General features: G+C 36.4%; 1 protein-coding gene across 48 annotated transcripts in view; it reads right to left on the bottom strand.

Moving 5' to 3' along the window:
• Window positions 1-24,900, bottom strand: part of NRCAM (neuronal cell adhesion molecule) — a 182,152-nt gene that overhangs the window by 34,474 nt on the left and 122,778 nt on the right. For 36 of the 48 annotated variants that reach the window (XR_012087405.2, XR_013537021.1, XR_013537025.1 and 33 more), the window contains 15 exons: window positions 23,992-24,176; window positions 22,856-22,987; window positions 18,802-18,945; window positions 17,185-17,296; window positions 16,274-16,440; window positions 16,034-16,181; window positions 13,149-13,273; window positions 12,342-12,371; window positions 6,916-7,017; window positions 6,460-6,657; window positions 6,285-6,355; window positions 4,583-4,808; window positions 3,406-3,521; window positions 1,303-1,507; window positions 648-770 (listed from right to left, as the gene is read on the bottom strand). Coding sequence is in view for 38 of the 48 variants with exons in the window: in XM_078376841.1 (XP_078232967.1) it covers window positions 648-770; window positions 1,303-1,507; window positions 3,406-3,521; window positions 4,583-4,808; window positions 6,285-6,355; window positions 6,460-6,657; window positions 6,916-7,017; window positions 12,342-12,371; window positions 13,149-13,273; window positions 16,034-16,181; window positions 16,274-16,440; window positions 17,185-17,296; window positions 18,802-18,945; window positions 22,856-22,987; window positions 23,992-24,176 (2,084 nt within the window). In the remaining 10 variants the exon portion in view is untranslated. The remainder of the gene's footprint in view (window positions 1-647; window positions 771-1,302; window positions 1,508-3,405; window positions 3,522-4,582; window positions 4,809-6,284; window positions 6,356-6,459; window positions 6,658-6,915; window positions 7,018-12,341; window positions 12,372-13,148; window positions 13,274-16,033; window positions 16,182-16,273; window positions 16,441-17,184; window positions 17,297-18,801; window positions 18,946-22,855; window positions 22,988-23,991; window positions 24,177-24,900) is intronic. The other 12 variants (XM_078376850.1, XM_078376845.1, XM_073000484.2 and 9 more) reach the window with 1 other exon arrangement.

The raw sequence follows: 24,900 nt of genomic DNA, 5'->3' as shown, positions 1-24,900 counted from the left end.
GGGACGTGGTGGCGCTGTGGGCTAAACCGCAGAAGCCTGTGCTGCAGGGTCAGAAGACCAAGCAGTCGTAACATCGAATCCACATGACGGAGTGAGCGCCCGTCACTTGTCCCAGCTCCCACCAACCTAGCAGTTCGAAAGAATGCAAATGCAAGTAGATAAATGGGGACCACCTTGGTGGGAAGGTAACAGCGTTCTGTATCTAAGTCGCACTGGCCATGTGACCACGGAAGATTGTCTTCGGACAAAACACTGGCTCTATGGCTTGGAAACGGGGATGAGCACCACCCCCTAGAGTCGAACACAACTGGACAAAAATTGTCAAAGGGAACCTTTACCTTTACCTGGCTGATGACTATCTCGTAAATTGTACTGAAGATCCCTTTCTGAAGATAATTTGTTTAGGATTGATAGATTACACCAGCATGGAAGTGTCTATTTTAGCACAGCAACATATTAATATAGTGGGAATCCAGCTTCATGTTTAAAGAGGCTGCTGTGTAACCCACCTTTCATAAATGCAGGACAGAAGATGGTGTACTTGTTTAAAGGCAGTGACCTGTTCATTTAGCATTACGTCTTTCAATCAACTTAGAAAGACACTATTACTTCTATTTTGAGAATTGTTTTAAAAAGGGTTTACTTACTTGGTTGAAACTTCAGCATATATCCTACCAGAACACCATTTGGGTGAGAAGGTGGGCCCCATTCCAGAGTGAGAGAGTCCAGATTTTGATTAGTAATCTTCAAAAAGGAGGGTGCACTGGGAACTTTAGATATATAAAATGTTGCATTTTAAAGATAGCAAATAAAAAACAGAAATTTTAAAAGGCTCGAATATAATTAAAAATATACTGTAAATTGAGCTGTGTGGGTCTTTTTAATGCACCATGAAGTTATGGTGACCCTTTTCAGTTTTTGTAGGTAGATATTACTCAGAAGTGTTTTACCATTTCCTTCTTCCTGGGCTGCTGTGGGATTGTGCAGCTTGCCCAAAGCTACACTGGCAATTTAGCATTATTATTGCCTTTGAATCAATTACAGCCTTGTTTATGCAAATATCTCAGTAGTTTACCCAGATGTCTCAATGAGTTCAATGGGTAAGGCAGTATTGTTTCTGTAATGATCTCTGGAGATGCCTTCTGTTAGAAGAGAAATCACCCTGCTAGTGTGGTCCTCGCCCTACATGGACCGCAGACTGCTCATAACTGAATTACATACTATTGTTTCAAGAGCAATGAAAAAATACATCCACAATGATAAATTTCAATAGTTAAGTTGTATTTTGATCTAGTCACATACCTCCTTCTGGTGTTTTAAATGTTGCATCAGAGGATGGTGGTCCTTCTCCTTTCCCATTAACTACTCTGACATTCAGTCTGTAAGAGCTATAAGGCTCCAGTCCAGGTACCATTCCATGTGTCTTGTTTCCGCTGAAATTCAGCATCTTTTTTTCTACATGTCTTTTAATTCGTCCTGATAAACTTTTCACTTTCCAGTAGTAAATCTAAACATTAAATATAATTTACAAATATTTAATCTAATGCTTTTCATAAGTTGCACTTCTCACTACACATGGGTATATTTCTGCAAGACATCTTAGCTACTGGATATTGTTATGTGCTGTCAAGGTACTTCTGACATATGGTAACCGTAATACTGTTTTCAAGATACATGAGATATTCAAGGAACAGTTTACCATTGCCACGACCCAGTAAATTCCCAGTCTGAGCAGGCAATTTCACCTAAGGTCTCCTAATACTCTGTTCACTACAAGGCTACAACTCTACAGCTAATATTCTATCCACTACAACACTGGTTTAGTGGTGTAGATGCAGACTTAAATATACCTACAGTAGACATACTGAAAGCAACAGGGTTCAAGAAGACTTCAACAGGTTTATTAATGTATGTATGAGTGAGTCTGAAATAACTGGATTATCTTAAACTATTTGCACTGAAGTGTATCAAATCCTTAACATTTTTATTTGAATAAAATGTCTTCTAATTTTAAAGGCAGATTTATGTTGATCTTATGCATGTTTATTTAGAAATTAATCCCATGATTCCAACCTAAACAGCGCATTCCAATTAATCTGTTCAAGCAAGTGTTCATGCCCTAGTCACACCTTAGATTTAATTGTACAGTAGTGCCTTGCTTTACGATTGCCCCGCATTACGATGATCTTTTTGCGATCGCAATTGCGATCGCAAAACGATGATCTGAATGGGTTTTTTTCGCTTTGCGATGATCGATTCCCTACTTCGGGAACTGATTCTTCGCAAAACGACGATTTTCCTCCAGCTGATTAGCAGTTTCAAAATGGCCACTGGGTAAACAAAATGGCTCCCCGCTGTTTTCTGGGATGTATTCCTTGCTGCACAGGCACCGAAAATGGCCGCCCTATGGAGGATCTTCACTGGACGGTGAGTTTCCAGCCCACTGGAACGCATTGAAGGGGTTTAAATGCGTTTCAATGGGCTTTTTATTTTTGCATTACGACGTTTTCGTTCTACAGCAATTTCGCTGGAACGAATTAATGTCATAATGCGAGGCACCACTGTACCATTTAAACATTTAGCCTAAGATCCTAATAATTCTCAATGAAGCTAAGTGCTTTGGTGGCATACTTGCATGACTGCTCATTGTAACTGAAAATATGACTTCTGGTTGTGCAGTGTGGTTCTGGATGCCTTGTGCTGTAATACTGTCAAACCACTCACACTATGGACAACTTCATAAGCAGCTTGACAGTTTGATACTGTCCTTCTGACATTAGGTTGCATATGTTTGGGGTTTAATGAGATTTTTATTACTTTAAAAGTGGCCATAAAATTAGCTTACAATAATGTAGAAGAATACTGGTTTTGGTAATATTTAATAACCAGACAGATTTACCTGCACAGTTATTTAGAAGTGGGATGTGTTACATTTTATCTACTATAATGTTAAGATTTAAGATAAAGAAATCCTAGCATGTACATGCTATTTAACACTACTGGGAAACTTTTATTTATATAAAGACTAGATTTAAATATATAAAAATGAAAGAATAACCTTAGCTTAAGTCATGGTATATTAATTTTCAGAACCATTTAAGTCACACACTTTTCAGGAAGCACTTTAGGGTAAAAAGTATCAGCAGTCAAACTAAAAATTGTTTTTGACAGGAATTAACTAATGGCTGTACTTCTAGATAGTGAAACAGAATAGCTCAAGCAATTTCTTTAATCATCTGGAAGCTGACAGAATGGTGACTTCAGCCTAGAACTGGCTTTTAGTACAGAATGAGGAAAAACATTAAAAGTCCCAAACCTATAACCAGATATTCCCACCCAACCACAGAAAAGAAGGTAATTTTGTTACAGTAAATGCTGCTTAATCAGTTACTACAGTTAACCTACTTTATATCCCTGAAGATGACCTCGGACGTACATTAAAGGAACTGGATCCCACTGAGCCTTTGCTAACGTGCTGTTTATAACTTGTACCTGCAAATTTCCTGGTGCAACCATTGGCACTGTTAGGGAGAAATGCAACAAATCTCAGGTTAGGTTTACGTATGTATACTCATTATATTATTGCTGCACATGTATGGGGACCTCATACAAAAAATTGTATCTTTGAAACTGGACCTTGAATCAGCACCAAATTTGACACAGATGTAGCAGACAGTCTTGCTCTGTGCCAGATTTGGTGATATTTGGGCAAACAGTTTTCAAGTTGTGATTTTTTTTTTTTAAAGCAAAACTGTCCCCCTCACATACAGACACTGGCAACCAACCTTCTGTGTAGATAGATCAAATACACTGAAAAGACCAACCTGCTTATCTTGATGGAAAATGGCCAGGGTTCTTTTTCAAAAATTATGAATGGTAGTGAGCAGAAGAGGGTATCCTGTAGACCATCTTGACTGTTGTCATTGGTGTTGACAACATTCAGGCTGTCCTTTGCTATGCAAAGCTTAGTATCCATTTTCCTGCTAGCATGATGTTGTGAAACAATATTGGGCCATTTTCTGGCTTTTTGAATCATGGGTACAGAATCACTATATCCCACATTTTTAAATCAGATTTTTTAAAAAGTATTGAATATATTGCATTACAAAGTGAGATCTGAGATGTCACAAAATTAAAGTGAATGTTAGTCTTATGATGCTTTGTTATTGTATTTTTACTGCCTTGAAGGAGGTCTTTATAGGATTTTGTGGCTTATCCACCAAAATAACTTGGCTGGTTTTGCATACAGTGGCCTGGCTCTAACTGGTAGGCCCAAATAGAGAAGGCTCCTTGAAGAAATGGGATCTGTTGATTCATCATTCAACAACAGAGTACATAGGTCTACTCTATTTGGGACTACTAGTTAAACTCAGGACTACACTCCATGACTCAGCATGTATACTATATGCTATCTTTGGGACAAGCTTGTTACTCCAGATTTCATGAATTTAGAGATCTGATTGATCATTTCACCAAAATTTTACTGTGGCTGAGACTTCAGAAGAGTAAGATAAATGTATATTCTTTGTGGCTAAGACTACCGAAAAAAAATCAAATAATCTTACAAGTTTAAGAAACTTACAATCTTCTCCGGAGTGTCCAATTGTTGTTGAAGGCTCTGGTGCCATCCCTAAGTCATTTAGTGCTTGCACCTTTATCTCATATGGAGTGAATGTTGGTGTACCAGACACAATATACTTAGATACATTGGCTACAACAACTGATGTCCATTCATCATCACCATCCTTCTGCCGCCAACTGACTTTGTACCGAAGCCCTGGACCATTGGACTGAAAATGCTTTAAAGGCTATTGTGAAAAATAAAGGCCCTCATTTAGAATTAGCTACTACATTTTCAAAGAATACATTTAAAAAAGAGAGACAAAGATGGTATAAAATTGCCTGACTATGAAAAATGTCCAAAATGCCACTTTAATATAATACTGCCAGTGAAACAGTATTGCAGATGTTTCCATATATACCAGTTTTCTTCAGGAACCTTATCTATCTATCTATCTGTTTGTCTGTCTGTCTATCTGTCCATCTACTATTTGGGTGCCTTTGAAGAGTCACGTTAGAACCAAGTATATTGCATTGAATTTACTGGAGGAAAGGCAGGATATAAATTTAACTAGCAATTGAATGAAATATTTCCAACCTAACAGTGGTTAAATTACAATACTGCACAGAAGACTCTGCTCATGATCTGAGTTCAATCCTGGGATCATGCAGCCAATTTAATGTTGACTCAACCTTCCAGCCTTTTGAGGTCAGTAGATTGAGTATCCACCTCACTGGGGGTGTGTGGCAATATATAACTTGCATAATTAAATTGTAAATTGCCCAGAGAAAGCTGTTAAGTACCAAGGGCCGATATGTAAGCAGCACACTTTGCTTTGCTTTTTACCCTGCTCCTCAACCAAAAAGGCTCCCACAGCAGCTTATAAAGGTATATAATTACAGAGCTTCTGCACTCAACTTTCTGATCTACAACAATATGCAACACAAAAGGAAAAGGGATTGGAAAGGCAGAGACAAAATACAAGTTTCTAAGTTATGAACTCCAGTCATGAATATCTTTACTCTTACACAATATTTACATATTATCTACACACAAGAGTAATTTTGTAACAGAATGTATTTAGAATGTAAAGTTACAAGGAGTCATGAAAATATGAAGATTTCCAAACAGTTTATGCTGGCAATAATCACAAAGTAAATTACACACCCAGCAAGCTTCCTTCCTTTGCATGTTTACTTAAGGAGTCAGACACAACAAAAGAGATCATGTGGCTGGGGAGAAAATACTATAAGGGCAAGACAAGATAAAATCACCCACTCATCGAGTGAAGTCTTTAGTCCTGTGTGTAAACATGCTCTGACACCAAGTTGCCACAATAAAGTAATCAGAATTTGATCTTCACCACTGACTGAGTAATGTTATTGGAATTCCAGTAGGATAACTTATGTAAGATTCTTATGTCTTCCTAAGAACACGTTCCATTTCTCATTAGAATTTTTTTCCAATGGTGAAGGAAAAGAAAAGAAATACCTTCGTTTCTATTCAGTTCCCTAGACTAGACATTCTCAATGATGGCCCTGGCACATTCGAAGGGGGTCACAGACTGGAAACAATTCTTTTCACCCCACCTTTATAAGGTTTGTTATGCCATTTATACAATCTGGTTGTATTTCTTTCATATTGTGTTTAAGGTCATGGCCTGAAAAAGGTTGAGAATGGCTGCGTAGATTTCTGGACTTCAAAATAAATAATGCATCCTTACCTCCCACATGATCACTAGATTGTCAGGTTCTGATCCAATCCCTCGAATGACACCAGGATTGTCATCTGGCTCTATAAATTAAATATTTATATTTGAGTACATTTCTTCCCATTTGAAATTCAATATTTTATTTTATAGACTCAGCTCTTGATAATAAGTGATAGTGTTTATTTACTTGCAGGTTTTGTAAAATATTGCTCAGAAGCTTCACTTGGCTGGCTTCTTCCAATATCATTGACAGCTATTACACGGAAGGAATAATTAACATATGGTGATAGCTTTAATTGTACAGTTGTGAGGATTCCAGAGACCTCTGTCTGGTAGTTCCATGTCCCTAGTTCACGCATGGCATCTTCATATTCAATGATGAACTCTATAAATAAAATGAAAAACAATTCCTTCAGAAAACATTAATTTCCTTCATTCAACAAGCCAACTAGAATTATGTCATTGCAGAGAAAGCAAGGAAATGTGGCTTTAATTCAAAACATTGTGCCACAAGAGATAAAACTGTACCACTAATAATCTAACTAGAACTTTTTACAGAATCTGAGAAATGAAGCAATATGTTACTCCATCTTTCAATTATGTTTAGTAAAAATTAAGTTTCAATATGTATAGCAAGACATACTTGTAATAGGGCTATTATTGTCATTGCCAGGAATCCAGGTGAGCTGAACACTTCTTTCTAGGTGATCTGTCAATTCCAAATCAAAAGGTGGATCAGGACGATCTGTAAGTGAAGTGAATATAAAGATACAAAGAGTGATTCTTTACGGAAAACTCTAAATTGGTTTGCTTTCAGCATGAGAAAATGATTTCATGGTCACTAGCATGCAACTGCAATGAAAATGAACAACTGATTGTGCTGGGAAATAATGTAAAAAGAAGAAAATATTTTATTTACAAGAACTCCAATGTCATATTTTCTTTTGTTTTAAGAAAAAACTGTAAATTGAAAGTTGAGATGTACCATGGTTCACCAGCAGTTTCAGTGTATGATTAATGACTATGAACAGAGAACTACAATATATGCAAGTTCATTCTTATACAAAAATTTGAAAAGCATCCATATTTACAAAGAAACTGTTTCAGAATTACAGTGTTCAGAAGCTCTTTGTCAAGAAAAGTCATCTTAAGGTAAAGATTTTTAATGTGAATGTTTCTCCTCCAGGCATAAAATCTATAGTTCCTCATATAAATGTGTCTACTCTGATGGTTGTGGGGAAATAAGTGAGGCAACTAATATGGATTTTTTTTAAAGTCCAATATTGAGAGAATGAGAACAAATGGCAATAATTGAAACATATGTTTCCAGGAAACAATGTTACTAAGTTCAAAATGTTTATACAACATATCTTTGTATTATTATTCTTTATGCACAAATGTTGGATATGGAACAACTGATTGGTTCAAAATTGGGAAAAGAGTACGACAAGGCTGTATATTGCTTCCCTGCTTATTTAACTTATATTCAGAATACATCGTGCGAAAGGCTGGACTGGATGAATCCCAAGCGGGAATTAAGATTGCTGGGAGAAATGTCAAGAACTTCAGATATGCAGATGATACCACTCTGATGGCAGAAAGTGAGGAGGAATTAACCTCTTAATGAGGGTGAAAGAGGAGAGTGCAAAAAACGGTCTGAAGCTCAACATTAAAAAAACTAAGATCATGGCGACTGGTCCCATCACCTTCTGGCAAATTGAAGGGGAAGATATGGAGGCAGTGGCAGATTTTACTTTCTTGGGCTCCATGATCACTGCAGATGGTGACAGCAGCCACGAAATTAAAAGACGCCTGCTTCTTGGGAGGAAAGTGATGACAAAACTAGACAGTATCTTAAAAAGAAGAGACATCACCTTGCCAACAAAGATCCACATATTCAAAGCTGTGGTTTTTTCCAAGAGTGATGTATGGAAGTGAGAGTTGGATCTTAAGAAGGCTGATCGCCGAAGAATTGATGTTTTTCAATTGTGGTGATGGAGAAGACTCTTGAGAGTCCCCTGGACTGCAAAGAGAACAATCCTATGCATTTTGAAGGAAATCAACCCTCAGTGCTCATTGGAAGGACAGATCCTGAAGCTGAGAATCCAATACTTTGGCCATCTCATGAGAAGATTCCCTTCCACTGACTCCGGGAGACAGTGGAAGACAGGAGGGCCTGGTGTGCTCTGGTCCATGGGGTCACAAAGAGTCAGATACAACTTATTTATTTACTTTAATTTATTTATTTAAATCTGATAATTTATTTAATACTGTTTTAGTATTGTGGTTTTCAGCTGTATCTGTTTTTTAAATGTTTATCTGCCTTTGTTCGAACAAGGCAGGATGTAAACATGTAAGTATAAATAATCTCTTTTAGTGTTATTTCTGAAGTACTGTTATTACAATTACATATTTCCTGAATCACAATATCTGGAATACATGGCATCTCTACATTTCCCTGTACTTACATAGACTTAGTGACTGCTGAATTATTGGCTTGCTGTACAACCAATGTATCAGAAGTCCCGTTCTGACATATCATAGGCAAAAAGTACAGAAGGCAAAAGTGATCTTTGAACAAGGTAGCTCTTGACCAGCTGGAAACAGCTGGGCTTTTATGGGCTTCATAAGGGATCATTTTGAAAACAGTATCTGTATCAGCTCTGAGTAGGTGCCATACTGAAATTAAACAGTGACTTCTGAAAAATATGTTTCCGTGCATCCCTATTGCTAGTATTTCTGCATTTGTTTTTGACTCTGCACTCAATTGTCTAGTGATTTTTTTTTAAGAACAGCAATGTATAAATAATGCTGTACATTAACAACTGTCTCTGACATTAAGGGTACTTTTTCTTTTTAAAGCAGTAATTGGTATATGCATGGGGAATACATACAGTCATGAGGAATTTTGAGGACAAAGATAAAAAAAAATGGTGCCTAGCAGAGCTTAGCATGCTTAATTCCTATGGAGGTCAAACTGCTTAACTGCTTAGCTATAAATGTAATGTTTCTTTTGATTGTACAATTTTTTATGTTCTCTACTTAGCAGCAAAAAATAAGCCAAAGACATCCCAAACTCAGAGACAGTGTCCTGTTGCTTATGTTGTTGTTATTTAGTCATTAAGTCATGTCCGACTCTTCGTGACCCCATGGACCAGAGCATGTCAAGCCCTCCTGTCTTTCACTGCCTCCTGGAGTTCGGGCAAATTCATGTTGGTAGCTTCAGTGACACTGTCCAACCATCTCGTCCTCTGTCGTCCCCTTCTCCTCTTGCCCTCAGTCTTTTCCAACACCAGGATCTTTTCCAGGGAGATTTCTCTTCTCATCAGATGGCCAAAGTACTGAAGCCTTAGATTCAGGATCTGTCCTTCCAGTGAGCACAGGGTTGATTTCCTTCAGAATGGACAGGTTTGATGTCTTTGCAGTCTAGGGGACTCTCAAGAGTCTCCTCCAGCACCACAATTCAAAAGCATCAATTCTTCGGCAGTCAGCCTTCTTTACACTCCAGTTTTCATTTCCATACATCGCTACTGGAAAAAACACAGCTTTGACTATGTGGACCTTTGTCGGCAAGGTGAAGTCTCTTCTTTTTAAGATACTGTCTAATTTTATCATCACTTTCTTCCCAAGAAGCAGGCGTTTTTTAATTTCATGGCTGCTGTCACCATCTGGAGTGATCATGGAACCCAGGAAAGTAAAATCTGCCACTGCCTCCATATCTTCCCCTTCAATTTGCCAGGAGATGATGGGACCAGTGGTAGTTTTTTTAATGTTGAGCTTCAGACCATTTTTGTGCTCTCCTCTTTCACCCTCATTAAGAGGTTCTTTAAGTCTTCCTCACTTTCTGCCGTCAGTGGTATCATCTGCATATCTGAGGTTACTGATATTTCTTATAGTAATCTTAATTCCCGCTTGGGATTCATCCAGTCCAGCCTTTCGCATTATGTATTCTGAATATAAGTTAAATAAGCAGGGAGACAAAATACAGCCTTGTCTTACTCCTTTCCTATTTGAACCAATCAGTTGTTCCATATCCAGTTCTAACTGTTGCTTCCTGTCCCACATATACATTTCTCAGGAGATAGATAAGGTGATCAGGCACTCCCATTTCTTTAAGAACTTGCCATAATTTGTTGTGGTCCACACAGTCAAAGGCTTTTGCATAGTCAATGAAGCAGAAGTAGATGTTTTTCTGGAACTCTCTGGCTTTCTCCATAATCCAGCGCATGTTAGCAATTTGGTCTCTAGTTCCTCTGTCCCTTCGAAATCCAGCTTGTACTTCTGGCAGTTCTCGGTCCACCTACTGCTCAAGCCTGCCTTGTAGGATTTTGACCATAACCTTGCTAGCATGTGAAATGACTGCAATTGTACTGTAGTTGGAGAATTCTTTGGCACTGCCCTTCTTTGGGATTGGGATGTAGACTGATCTTTTCCAATCCTCTGGCCACTGCTGAGTTTTCCAAACTTGCTGGCACCTTAACAGAGTCATCTTCTAAGATTTTAAATAGTTCAACTGGAATGCCATCACCTCCACTGGCCTTGTTGTTAGACAAGCTTTCTAAGGCCCACATTGACTTCACTCTCCAGGATGTCTGGCTCAAGGTCAGCAACCACACTATCTGGGTTGTCTGGGACATCCAGATCTTTCTTGTATAATTCCTCTGTGCATTCCTGCCACCTTCTCTTAATGCCTTCTGCTTCTGTGAGGTCCCTACCATTTTTGTCCTTTATCATGTCCATCTTTGCACAAAGTATTCCTTTAATATCTCCTGTTTTCTTGAACAGATCTCTGGTTTTTCCCTTTCTATTATTTTCCTCTATTTCTTTGCATTGTTCATTTAAGAAGGCCCTCTTGTCTCTCCTTGCTATTCGTTAGAATTCTGCATTCAGTTTTCTGTAACTTTCCCTATCACCCTTGCATTTTGTTTCTCTTCTCTTCTCTGCTATTTGTAAGGCCTTGTTGGACAGCCACTTTGCTTTCTTGCATTTCCTTTTCTTTGGGATGGTTTTTGTTGCTGCCTCCTGTACAATGTTACTGACCTCCATCCATAGTTCTTCAGGCATTCTGTCCACCAAATCTAGTTCCTTAAATCTGTTCTTCACTTCCACTGTGTATTCATAAGGGATTTGGTTTAGATTATACCTGACTAGCCCAGTGGTTTTTCCTACTTTCTTTAGTTTAAGCTTAATTTTTGCTATAAGAAGCTGATGATCAGAGCCACAATCAGCTCCAGGTCTTGTTTTTGCTGACTGTGTAGTGCTTCTCCATCTTTGGCTGCAGATAACTTGTTATTTATGTACATTGCTCTAAGTGTATGTCACACGGGCAAACTGCTGATAGCTTAGGAATCAACAGTTGTTTTCCTCACTGAGTGTCCAACACACAACTTTGCACATGATGAGGGGGAGAAGCTGTGCTTTCTCAATTGGTGGTAATTCATAGCTGTGATTTATATCATGGCAGTTGGGCTGACACATATAAGCAATACCCAGATACTCAGTGTATTTGACAGAGTGACAGACTAAGACTCAGGAGGCTTGGGTTTGAATTCCTGCTCAGTCATGGAAACTCACTGAGGGTTTGGAACTGGTAAAGCCATGCCTTAAGTATATCACTTATCTTGCAAACCCTATTAGGATAGCTATACAGTAAGTTGTTTCCAACTTGAAGGCATATAACATAACATACAAGCAATGGGATTTTGACCATAGAAATGGTCCACAGAAATGCTGAATATCCTTCAGCTGAGAAATACTATAATAATCATTAAAAGAATAAACGATTAAAGCAGATGCATTTTATATAGGAATAAGAGGGTTTGCTTAGTTATTTGAAATATTCAGAATAGATTCCGTATTTTTATAAATGATTTAACTATAATAATGAAACAGTTTGAACATTCAGCCAATAAGCTTGACAGTAACAAAATGTTAAATTCCCACTGGAATTTTAAAAAAACTGTAAAATGTAATGAAACAGGAAGGAAACAAAGTTCAACTTGATATATGCAGAATGTTTAGGAATATCTGGTACAAGCATAATACAAACAAGACTTTTTATTAGTTTACCGTAAACAACAGGTGGAGCTGTTGGAGGAGCTGAAAAGGGATATTAATATAAAGTATATAATCAGTGTTAGTAACAAAAAGACACAGAACAATACAGGTAGGTTATTATAACAATGAATATAAACAATGTTATTTTTATATAGCAAAGTTTAAACTTCTAATCATGCACTGGAATAGGGTGCAAGCTGAAAAAATGGCACATGAATCAATAATGTCTCCTCCTTTGAGATCCGAATAACTTTCCGCATACAGGTAACAAACTATTGCAAATACCAAACACTTTCACTTTTGAAAAGACAACCACTAACAAAAATTCTTGCTTAACTTGTAATAAAGAATAACACTCTGCTTTCCCACTCATTTAAGAGTAAACTGAGCTGTTTTGATGCATTTGATATTATTGAAAACGGAATAATATCTGTTCTAAGATATAGATTTTCAAGACCACAGGCATTAATTCCTTGAGTTCTGTACAATTGGGTTCAATAAAATGTATGCATAATGACTCATGTGCTGTTTCTTACTGGCCTGTTGCCATGTTTGTCCCATGAGAAGCCAGTTTTGAGAGTCAGGGATGGTTCAAGGCAGGTTACCCAAGTTTGCAGGAGAAATCAGAGAGGGTCAATTGAGATAATAGATCCACTTGGGCATGATATCCGTTTTCAATTTGAAAATTATTTTGAAAAATATATTGCTGAATCTACTGGAGAATTTACTGTTATCTTCAATTCCAGATTTTACAGAACAAACTGAAGTATTGCATTAGTTTAAAATCAATGAACACTGTCACAGTTTATCAAACCTTACCAACAATAGTGAGCACAGCACTTGCAGAAACACTGTCCAGAGTAGTATTAGCCATGCAAGTATATGCTCCACCATCTTTATCAGTGACATTCATAATAGTTAAGTTGTATTTACCAACAATAAACCTGTAATTACAATAGATTTAATCACTCACTTGCTTTATATAACTCTAAATACACATCAGAAAAATGCAGTGACATGGAATCTTTATATAAATACTGAAGTTATTTTGTAATTATGTAACCTACTTGCTAATGCTGAGGCAGTATCCTTTATATACTGAGCAATATGTATCATTTAAATATTGGCTGAAATATTGCAGCACAACCTAAGTTTTATAAGACTGATGATGTATCAGCTGTGACAGTTTTTGGGAAACTGAAAATTTCCAGTTGACCTCTTGAAGGTCCCAGAACGCACTCTTTAAAAACATTTAAATATGCAATGCCAGGAACACAAGGTACTCCTCCCCAATGATTAAAGTGATCAGTATTCTGTTGCACAGATATGCCAGTTTAACAGGAATGATGTCACTGGTGGCTGCAGATTGCCATTAATTAAAGAATCTCTGCTTCAATTTCAGGTTGTATGCTACTCACATGCAGTGAGACAAGGTTGCCAGCAATCCAAAGTCAAAACAAAATCTCTTTAATTAGTAGCAATATGCTGCTCTCTGTGACATCATTCCTGCTGTGTGGAATAGTTCCACAACAGAATTCTAACAAATATTTGAAAAATGTATTACATGGAACACATAATTTTTTTTTTAAAAAAATCAGTATCAATGTATGTTATAATGAAACATAATCAGATTAATTTTACAGATTACCCTAGATAGGGAAAACTAGTCACAGTGGACTTTAACAAAATTATTTTATTTTAAAAGTATTAACTCTAATTCAAGCAATCTTTAGGCTAATATGAAGTTTGGCATCACAGAAGCAAAGAATAATATACTATTTATTTATTTATTTATTTATTTATTTATTTATTTATTTATTTATTTAATTTATATGCCACTCACACTACCCAATGGTCTCTGGGCAGCTTACAACATTTAAAATACAATAAAAATTCAGAACAATTAAAATACAACTAAAATATATATAAAAATTGCCATCGAACCCACAGCTAATATTATTTCAATTAAAAGCCTTCTGGATCAGGAAAGTTTTGACCTGGCGCCGAAATGTCATCAGCGTCGGGGCCAGACGAATCTCAGTCGGGAGGGCATTCCATAGTCTGGGGGCAGCTGCCGAAAAGGCCCTTTGTCTACAAGCCGTCCCTCTTACCTCCTTAAGGGACTGCTCTTTCAAAAGGGCCCCCTGGCTAGATCTTAACTGCTGGGTAGGTTCTAGCTTTTGTCAAGAAAAGTGAAGGAAAAATGTAGTCAAATAATTGCAACTGACATGATGGGAAAAAAGATGTCAATAAGTTTGAAAATACAGAATGTCTATTTTCCCACCATAAACAACTAAGCATTTTAAAAACTTCTTTTCAGTGGCCAGTAAATAAATCTAATACAAGACCAGTAAGTCCTGTTATATTCTTCAGGGCTTACTCTTATGTAAACATGCTTAAGACTATAGACTGAGATGGAGGTCGATATCTTATAGTTCAGTGGTCCCCAACTTTGGGCCTCTAGATGTTCTGGCCAGAAATCCTGGCCAGCAGAGGCGGTGATGAAGGCTTCTGGGAGTTGTAGTCCAAGAACATCTGGAGGCCCAAGATTGGGGACCAGTGCTGTAGTTCATTATGGTAAGTCACACTAGAGTAGGCTCATTAAATCATTAGGGATAAGGTGTGCCAACTCCTCTGTAAGTTAATTTATTCAAGTGAGCCTACTCTAGTTGTGATTTACTTTAACACAGTAAGTCACAACTAGAGTAGGTCCATCTCAATCAATGGAAGTTACAAAGGAGTTAACTCACTAAATCCCTACTGATTTAATGGGCCTACTCTAGTACAAAAAGAACAAAGAAAAAAACTTGGATGAATATCTTTTTCTGAGTTTTAAAGGTTTTCTCCCCAGTGGTGCTACTGAATGATTGGATACAGCTATCAGCACTTCCTGCATGGGGAAGAATTTAAGTACTGGGAAAGAATATATAAAAGGCCAACTTTACTACAGTATTTTCATAGCATCTAAACTAATCTGCAACTACATTTTTAATGCTTCTGACTAAAGGTTCGTTGTGGTCAAACTCTACAATGTACAGGAATACTAGCAAGGATTTTTCCAGAAAAAGGAAAAAAAACATACTGCAAGATGATTAATAGAATGGACCATATACATTGGAAAAAGATCAAACCTATAATTTCATTATTGACACAAATAAAGCTTCATATTTAATTCAGGATTTTAAATTCATTATTTGGCTTTCCCCTCAAATGCTGCAAAAGTCTGAATAGGAATCCTGTTGCAACAGCTTAGTTCAATCTAATTACTAAGTAAGGCTGATTTTTATATCGATAGTTGTTAATTTGTATTTGGGGACATTTGCAATCAATACTAAAGGTCTTGGTTGGAATCTTATTGGTGCTTGTATAACATATGATGATTTGCTAATAGCAGCTGATAAGGAGTCATGGTCACATACCTGGGCATGTTTTTGATTATGAAACTAGAATGTGCCCTGCTACCTCATAAATGAATTGCAATTAATCAAGATAAATCATATAAACTGTACGTGCAAACATCAGTATGTTTCCTGCCAAAGCTAAAATAAATTGATTAACAATGCATAGGTAAAATATTAAGTATATATTAAAATACTGTGCCATTGCATATATGTAAGGAAAGATGCATTCCTATAAACTACTCTGGTGATTATGCTTTATTACCTTCAGAGAAAAGTAATAAATAAAGGGAATTCTGTACATACCTGTCATCATTTGGCAATTCACTATTGTCCTTCAACCACGTAACTGTGGGTATTAAGGTAGTATCATGTTTAACAATACATTCAAAAGAAACCTGTCCAGTCCTTTGCACAACTTTGTAATCAGGCTGTTTAATAATCACTGTTGGCTCTGAAATATAAAATTAGTATTAAGACATTTGATGGATAGAAACTGGTAAACTTTAATCAGTAGAGCTTTACAAAGGAGTCATAACTTCTTACCCTTGATTTCTAAATGAACTTCATTCTGAACCTTTCCTAGTTTATTTCTTGCTACACAGGTGTATGTGCCACCACTATCCTTCTCAGCCACGGGAATTTCCAATGTTCCATTTTTATGGAAAATATATTCATTTCCCTGGAGAATACTGCCTTTCACTCCTTTAAACCTAAGTATTAAAAACACAGTATTATGTATATCATCTAAGTTTACTCATTAATTTAAACCTCAAATGGAAACAATGGGTGACTATTAAATATACATTTATACTCCAAATTACCAAAGATGTACTTGTATTTATTAAATTATATGAAAGACATTAAGAAAATACTAATTTTCAATATAGGAACTGTAAGAACCAAAACATATTAAATGCAATATATGGGCTTGTAATTAATATGCCTAGTATTTGCTTTTTTAAAAATAAAACTGTCTACCCTCACCATGGGGATCAGGACACCAGCATATATTCATTATGCTGCACACATGGAAAGTGAGTCAGATCTTGCCCACTTAGTAAAATCCCCACCACCCAGCCTGCTGCCAGATCACCCAAGACTGCCACTTGCTTCTGGAGCTAATTTGAAAACTCAGCAGCAAAATTAATTCTTCTCCTTTGACAAGTATTTTAAAAATAGGACAGAGTATATATGATTACATACAAAAGACAACATCTACTTTTGCCCTAAATGTTGGAAGAAGAACATACAGAACATACAATGAAACATTAAGTAAACACATCTATGATGTTTCTGCGGGGGGGGGGGATATTCAGAAGCACAGAAAGAGAAAGCCACTCAGCTCTTTGCTATAATTTACACATATGTTTGGGAGTAAATCAAAATATACGTTAAATAATTGTTGAGAATGACACTTAAATTTATTTCAGTTTTCAACATTTCAAGTGGCTTACCATTCAATGTCAGGTACAGGTGAACCAAAAAAAGCACAATCTAGTAGTGCAGGTTTATTTGCAATGACTTGGTAAAGTGTATTAGAAGCGGTGAGGATTCTTGGAGGCTCAGCTGAAAAAAACAAAAAATACATTACTGATCAGCATTAATTAACCTCTTGGATGTATCTATAAAGAAAAGTAGCACAAAAGTATTTTGAATAAATAAATACAATATTTAATCATAATTATAGCACAGAACATTCTTTTTATTAATTTCTTTTATCTTTAATTATGTTGTAGTTTTGAACTGAATAGAGTTCCTCAATTCAGGTCTTCAGCTAATGAAACCACATGATTATGTATTTACATCTTGAGTTTAACAGGCCAAGCTTTCTAGAAAAATAAAATGATGACTCTTTTTGCATACACATCCTTTATGTCATCTCATATTTATAATTAGCAGGCTTTATAATGATTGTTTGTTATATAAATAAAAATCATAAATTGAGCAAGCTTTTAGTAACAGCACAGAAATCTATAAAACATTAGAATCTGTATAATCTTATGACAAGGATATCAAAAATTAACATGATTTATGAACTTCCAGATAGAGCCTTATGGCTGAAGTTTCATACCTGATTAAATTTGCTGTAGTGTGGAATAAGAGTGAAGAAGAATTGGCAAAATTTATATTTGCATAATCTTTCTGAATGAGCAACAAACAGTTGTACTAAGACATTTTTATTTGGGCTAGCATTTGATGAAATTGAAAGGGTGGAACTTTTATGCTTTTTTTCCTCCTATTTTTTCTACTGATTTTAACATATTTTAGGTATCCCTGTAACCTACATGCACTAGGTTTGAAGAAAACAAACTTACATTATGTGAGTTGTTGGTACTTTCTGACTTCAGTGAAAATTTCAGTGTATTTAGAGAGAGAGCGGTAAAATGTCCCAGGTACAAAAGACTGTTAGTGTATGAAGAACCAAGTGCGTCTAATCTAAATATATGATTTTTAAGAAACCCAGATAAAATAAACAGATGCCTTTCGTATTGGTGGGCATTTCCTGAATCAAATAAATTACAGTACCCTCATATGAGGACATTCCTGTATTTTCCTTGAAAGGCAACAATGTATTGAAATCCAAATCATGACACTTGTGCTTTGCTGTATCATGGTTCACCAGAAAAAAACGTTGTTAGGGTTGTTGTTGTCATTTTTGCTGCAGTGCATTGTATTGGTTGATATGAAATTTTAAAAATGTGATCCAGATAGTGTTGTTTTTAATTGATTGAAGCTCCATTTTGGTTAGAGAGAGGAAAACACAGAGCATATGGAAGTGGCTGCAATTTGGGAGTTTTGTTTACAACTGTGTATGTGATAATGCAGAATGTCTGTGCTACACATTCCGTTCTTCACAGATTTTGAAACAAAATGTAACTCTGAAGGCTAAAATATCTGTCCTATTAAATGCAGTTTAGTAATCATTAACCTCCCACCAAAGTGTCAATTGTAAGACATTTAAAGAAACATATATATCATTACGCTGTAAATAATTAAAGGTAAAAATATCACAAAACTATAACTCATTACGGTAACCTTCCAATTTTTAAAAAAATAATCTATGGTCTTACCTAAAACATTCACAAATGAATTTGCCAGTAGATATCCATATTCATTAGAAGCATTACACTGATAAACAGCACTTGATCGTTCCTGCACTTCAGTGAAAATGACTGTATCACCATCTACTTTTCTGCTAGGATCTTCAGGAGCAACTTTTAGAAATAAGCAGATGTTAACATCTGTTAAGATTTGTTTGAAAATACATTCTTATTGGATTGTTAGTAACAAAAAAATGAGAGGAGGTTTGGAGAAAGGTCTGATGCAGCAGGTTATAATATCTAACAACAGGTAAACATTAGGGATGAGATTTTCATGTCTAAGCAAAAGACCCTACAAATTAGGACAATCTCAGTTTCAATATTTTTGCCTCCAGAGATAGTTCAGGATTGATTTTATCTAGGACCCACTTGTTCATCTTTCAGGCAGACTAGTGTACAGTATCTACAAAACTCTTCTCCAGTACCACATTTCAAACAATTACTTACCTGTAACCATGGTTCTTCAAGTGGTCCTCTATGAATCCACACAAATGGGTTTTACTGTGCTTGTGCAGGACTCCTCGGAGTATTCTAGAGCTTAAAAAGACGCTCAGCACCACATTTCAAACTACTAATTTTTTTTTCTGTTAGCTTTCTTAACTGTCCAGTGTTCACACCGATAAATGGTGACTGGAAATATAATAGTGTGGATGATCATGGTCTTGGTCTCCAATCCTTATATTTGATTACCTTTTCTTGTTCCTTCATTGCTGCTGTTCTGAGTCTCAAGTCTTCTGATTTTTTGGATACAATCTCCATTTGGATTGATAATTATAAGTGAACCAAGGTATATAAAATCTTTATTTCAGTTTCTCCATTTTCAATGCTAACGTTGTATAGATCTTCTGCAGTCATGATTTCGATCTTCTTAATGTTCAACTGCAGTCCTGCTTTGGCACTTTCTTTCACTTTCACTAAAAGTTGTTCAGGTCATTGCTGCTTTCTGTCATTAAGATGCTCTCATGTGCATATCTTAAATTCTTGATGTTTCTTCCACCAATTTTCACTTTTCCTTCATCTGAATCTAGTCTGTTTTTCTGTATTGTATGTTCTGAATACGTATTGAATAGGTAAAGGGATAAAATGCACCCACGTCTAACACCTTTGCTTACAGAGACCATTCTGTCTCTCCATATTCTGTCCCAAGAGTAGCTTGTTGCCCACAATACAGATTATGCATCAGGACAATCAAGTGCTAAGGCACACCTATTTCTTTCAGAACAGCCCATAGTTTCTCGTGTTCTATCCAGACAAAGGCTGTGCTGTGGTGTATAAAGTATAAACCCATCTTTTTCTGAATCTTTTTGTTGTGCTTCAGTGCCCAGCAGATATTTGCAACACAATTTGAGTACCTCTTCTTTTTAAATCTAGCTGGAAGAGAGCCACTTAAACAAACGATTCGTGTTAAAGAAAGAGGTTTCACATTTCTCTGTGTTTCCACTTCTGTGCAACTCTTCTATCCCTTTTTGTCTGTCAAATCGCCTGAGAAAATATTCACAACTGCTATTATTATCAGCAATCAGAATCTCCAGGAGGGGAGCATGAATTTTGAAGCTGTAAGAAAAGACTGAAACCTAGTGAGATGTGTTCTTTGCTTCAATTGTTCCTTGTTGGATTAATTTGTGCTGAGCTCCTGGTGGCCTCTATCTTGGATTGCTGCCTACCTGCCCTTCTTCCTGTTGTGCCTTCATCGTGGATCCTTTTCTTTTTTTGTTTTTATTGCCTTGATCTTTTGGAGAATTCCTCCCATATCTTTGGATAATTTTTGCTGCTTGTTGGCAGCATGCCTGTGCCAATATGCCCTCTTGGGATTTTGTTTAAATTCCCCTCTTTTGCTTTTTTAAAGGTTCTTTCCTTTTCTGATTTATTTTTGCCGCTTCCCAGACTGCCTGCTGGACTCAAAGATGAAAGGAGAAGACGTCTAGTGGTGGTGGAAGAAAAACTTCTTCATATTCCATAGTTTTTCATTTGGAAGGGGTAATTATTTTTGTCCTTGTTTTCTTCCTCAGTTTTCTAGGTTTTGAGGAGAGGTAATTCAGGTGTTTTTTTAATGCCATTTTTTTCTGTTTTTGTTGTTGGTTGGTCAGATCTTGGTGCATTTCTCTCCTGTTGTTCTTGTTGCTGCTGATTCCTTCGGTGAGCAAATCTTTCTCTGTGTGCCAGGCAGTCACTGCCTGCGGGGCTGGCTCTTTCCTTGTCTTTTTTCTAATGCGGTGCCGAGGTTCAGAGGGTCATTGTTGCTTTCTCTTTTCCAATTTTTTGATGCTTTACTGCTTTTGGAATAGGGTGGTTTATGAATGAGGGGTTTTTTGTTTTTGTTTTTTTGCTCTGTGCATACAATGATGATGAATGTATTAATACTAACTACTTCCTGCATGGGTCTGGTGATTAGTTCTTTCTCATGTACTCCTGCCTACTTTTGGAGTAAACCAATTCTGTTTCCTTGCCTCTAAGCAGTTTTCAAAGGCTTTTTAAGGGCTTTTGGAGTGCCAAAGAACATGGATGAGGAAATCTAAAATGAATTATACCAAAGAGGCTTTTCACTGCATGTAAAACTAAAAGGCTGGTGTGTATAAAATATTAAAAACAGAGGCACCCCTCCAGGAAAATCCAAAACAGAAGAAATGTGAGCAATTTCACTGTGCATATTCCTACTTCACAACATCTCATTACAAAAGGGTTCTTAAAAACAATTTAAATCAAATATAGTACTGCTCACTTTTTTCTGTAGCCTTCCTGAGTGCTTAGGACCATGTATTTGCATGCATATACGGATGTGCATAAGAGCATGTACACACAAGCACAAACACACATGTTTGGGAAGTATAGCTAAGAATAAAATTCTGTAGGTTCAATATTTCTTAGCCTTTTGTGTAGTATGTGCAAAACAAAGCCTAGAATATCTCTCTGTTGATTTTTTTTTCCTGGCTAGAAAACAAAAACAGAGACATGCTGCAAAGCCTACAGGGACTACATAGCTTTGAAATTCAAATCTTCCTATTTATTTGAAATGCTGCCCTTGGTCTACACCTCCCTACACTGAGGTAGAAAGCCAACAGTCATAGAGCTACTTTAATCTATGTACAGTTAAAGGTAGGTTATTCCATGCATTCCACATCAAAGAACAGTTTCCTCAAGGGAAGACAATTAACAGTTATTTCAGGCATATAATATATTTTAACATAGTCTTTGTCTAAAAATATATTCTGTTCAAATATATCAGACTACTGAATATATTACCATATTTTAATACTGAATATTTAAATATAAATATTGTGCAATGTAAATAGTAAAACTTACTGGAAACTGATGCATTCAGTACTTCTACAAATTATTACTCTGATCATGCTAACTGGTCTAGCTGCTATGTAAACCAGAAATGGAATTTCTAAATTCCACAATTCATTTGAGATTCCTGACAAAATGCAGACATGACTTATCCTATTTATAAATAATTGTAATATGAACACTCCTCCTGAATAGGCCTAAAAATCTATGTTCAGTGCTGAACTGCCCTTCTGGCAACAAATAAAACCTTTCCTTCCAGAGTAGCTGATTCAAACTCTTGCTTAGCAGTTTTGTGGAAAGGACAAAATCTTCAGATGACAGCGAGTTGCACTTTACTTCAGCAGGAGAAACAAAGGATGACGGGAACATATTAAAAATTCCCTTCCCCTATTTCTCTTCTTTTGGGCCACTCTCCTGTTGGGCTATTTGATAAATACTTGGAGATCTTATCCTAGAAAGCTTCACAACCTCTCCTAAAGGGACATATTGATAAGTGGTACAGTTATGTAATAAAATACTCTAGCCTCAGCAGTCTTACAGGGCCTCTTTAGATGGCAATGCACATTACTTCATTTGTTATAACATGAATCCTCCTGCTGCATTTGAGGGTCCTCCTGCTGAGTGAGATAATGAATAACTGTCACAATGTTGTTCCTGCCCTGATGGCAAAAAATGTTATTAGTCCTGTCCTTAATATTATATCATTTTCAAAATAATAAAATAAAACAATCCTTACTTGCAATAGGAACTCCATTAGCAAACCAGCTTATACTGGGTTTGGGTTTGCCATTAGCTTGACATATCAAAGAACCACTTTCTCCAGGGGATAACACAAGGTTTGCAGGTTCTCTTATCCAGTAAGGTGCAGCTTACATTTAAAGAAAGAAAGCAACAATGACAGTTAGTATCTGTATTTACAGACCTTATGATACTAAACTACCTTACACAGGTTGTATTTAAACCTCATGCAGGCATGAATCAGCTAGTATGAAGACTAAAATTACAGTGGCATGCATGTAAGGCTTGCTCTGAATATTCCAATGCATTTGGAGAGTTTAGTGTATTTCATGGGCGGCTAATGAAAGTCCAAAGAAGACTGTTATGTGCTCACAGAGCTTCTGGACTGGGAATGCTGATAAAAGAGGACTCCAGATCCCATAGGCTTGTAACTCTTTTCTGCCAAAATTATCTTTTCAACTACCACACTTCCAGTTGTGAGAACGTTCAGTGGCAATACTTACATTCATGCCCATACTTCCACCACAAACCTAGTCCTACAGAAGAGCTTACAAACATCTGCATAAACTTTCAGCATGATGGCAGAATTTCAAAATAACTTCTCCTATGTATATAGAAGAAGGAAGGTCACTTTCCAGCAACTTGTTCTGCTGACGCTTCTCTGCATTGCAGATATGATGTTATGCACAGATTTTAGGAGCACGTAAAAAGTACTTTGGAAATGATCAGATCTGGGCTTTATCAGAATGTACCAATTAGTCTATTGAAGGCTACTTTTCTAATCTAGTAATCTGCAAGAACTTGAATTTGGAAATACTGCTCAGAAATTCTGTCTAAATTTCTACAACTCTGTGACACTTTAAAGACTAACAAATTTATGCTTGCATTGCTTGTAATAGACTATAGCCTAATTCATGTAATACATGGAGTGTTTATATCATCTGCTGAAGCAGAGCAGCTGATGACAGTTTATGCTGTAATTAATATGTTATTCTTGAAATTTCACAAGACAAGTGTTGCAGATGAACACAGTTGGTCATTTGGAAACATTTTTTTCAGAAGCACAATTAGATAACACCTCATGGAATACAAGTATAAGATTCCAGCATGATATAGAAACTGGAATGGCTTTACCTTTAACAGTGACCATAATAACATGGTGAGCAGAACCCAAACGATTTGCTGCCATACATTTATAATTCCCAGAATCAGCTTCTGAAATATCAATAATTTTGAGGGTTTTATGAAAATTTTCAAAGAAGGTCCTATTGACAGGAAGTTCACCACCTTCTTTAATCCATTGGATGGCTGGTGTAGGTCTAGTAAAGGGAAAAAATATCAAGAGCAGATAAGACAAAAATGATTAGAGCAAGCAAATGTAGATGACTGGTAACTTTAATAATTACAGCTCCACTCAATATTGGCCTAAATTCTTTACAATAACTGATTTAGTCAGTTATAATTAATTATAACTAAATTATAACTAAAACCCCCACACATACACAACTATTTCCCAGCAGAGGACTAAATCATTCTTGAAGGTTGGCAGAGTAAGAAAAATACATAAATAAACAATATATTTTGTATTAGAGACCTTACATGTTGGGAAGTCTGAACTTCAGGAAGAATAATAATTCTTGTCCTACAATCTATTGCTAATTTTTGCTACAGAAAATGGGAACGAAGTAACTCTTTCATAATACAATTATTACTGTACAATCTGTTCCCTCCTAGGACAGAGCAAGAAAGCAATAAAAGAAAGACAGCCCAGGTGTTCAAATTATGAACCAGAGGAATCTCTACTTTCCTGAGCATTTTTGTGATGCTTCTTACATTGCTAAGAAATAGGAACAGATAAGGAATAACAATGTTAAGTGTATCATGAGGGTACACTTAAGGCAATGAGGAGATTAAAATAAAGTGTTCCCCTACATTCTCTTAGAAATGTTGGAAAAAGTTTTTCTTTTACTTGTAGAGCAAAGACACGAGGAATTACGAAAATGTCCTGAGAGAAGAAGGAGGAAGAACAAGACTGTCAGCTTT

The sequence above is a fragment of the Pogona vitticeps genome, chromosome 5 (assembly GCF_051106095.1).
Source record: "Pogona vitticeps strain Pit_001003342236 chromosome 5, PviZW2.1, whole genome shotgun sequence".
Lineage (NCBI taxonomy): Eukaryota > Metazoa > Chordata > Lepidosauria > Squamata > Agamidae > Pogona > Pogona vitticeps.
Note: the sequence above shows the minus strand (reverse complement) of the source record. Positions and strands in the feature narration are given on the sequence as shown.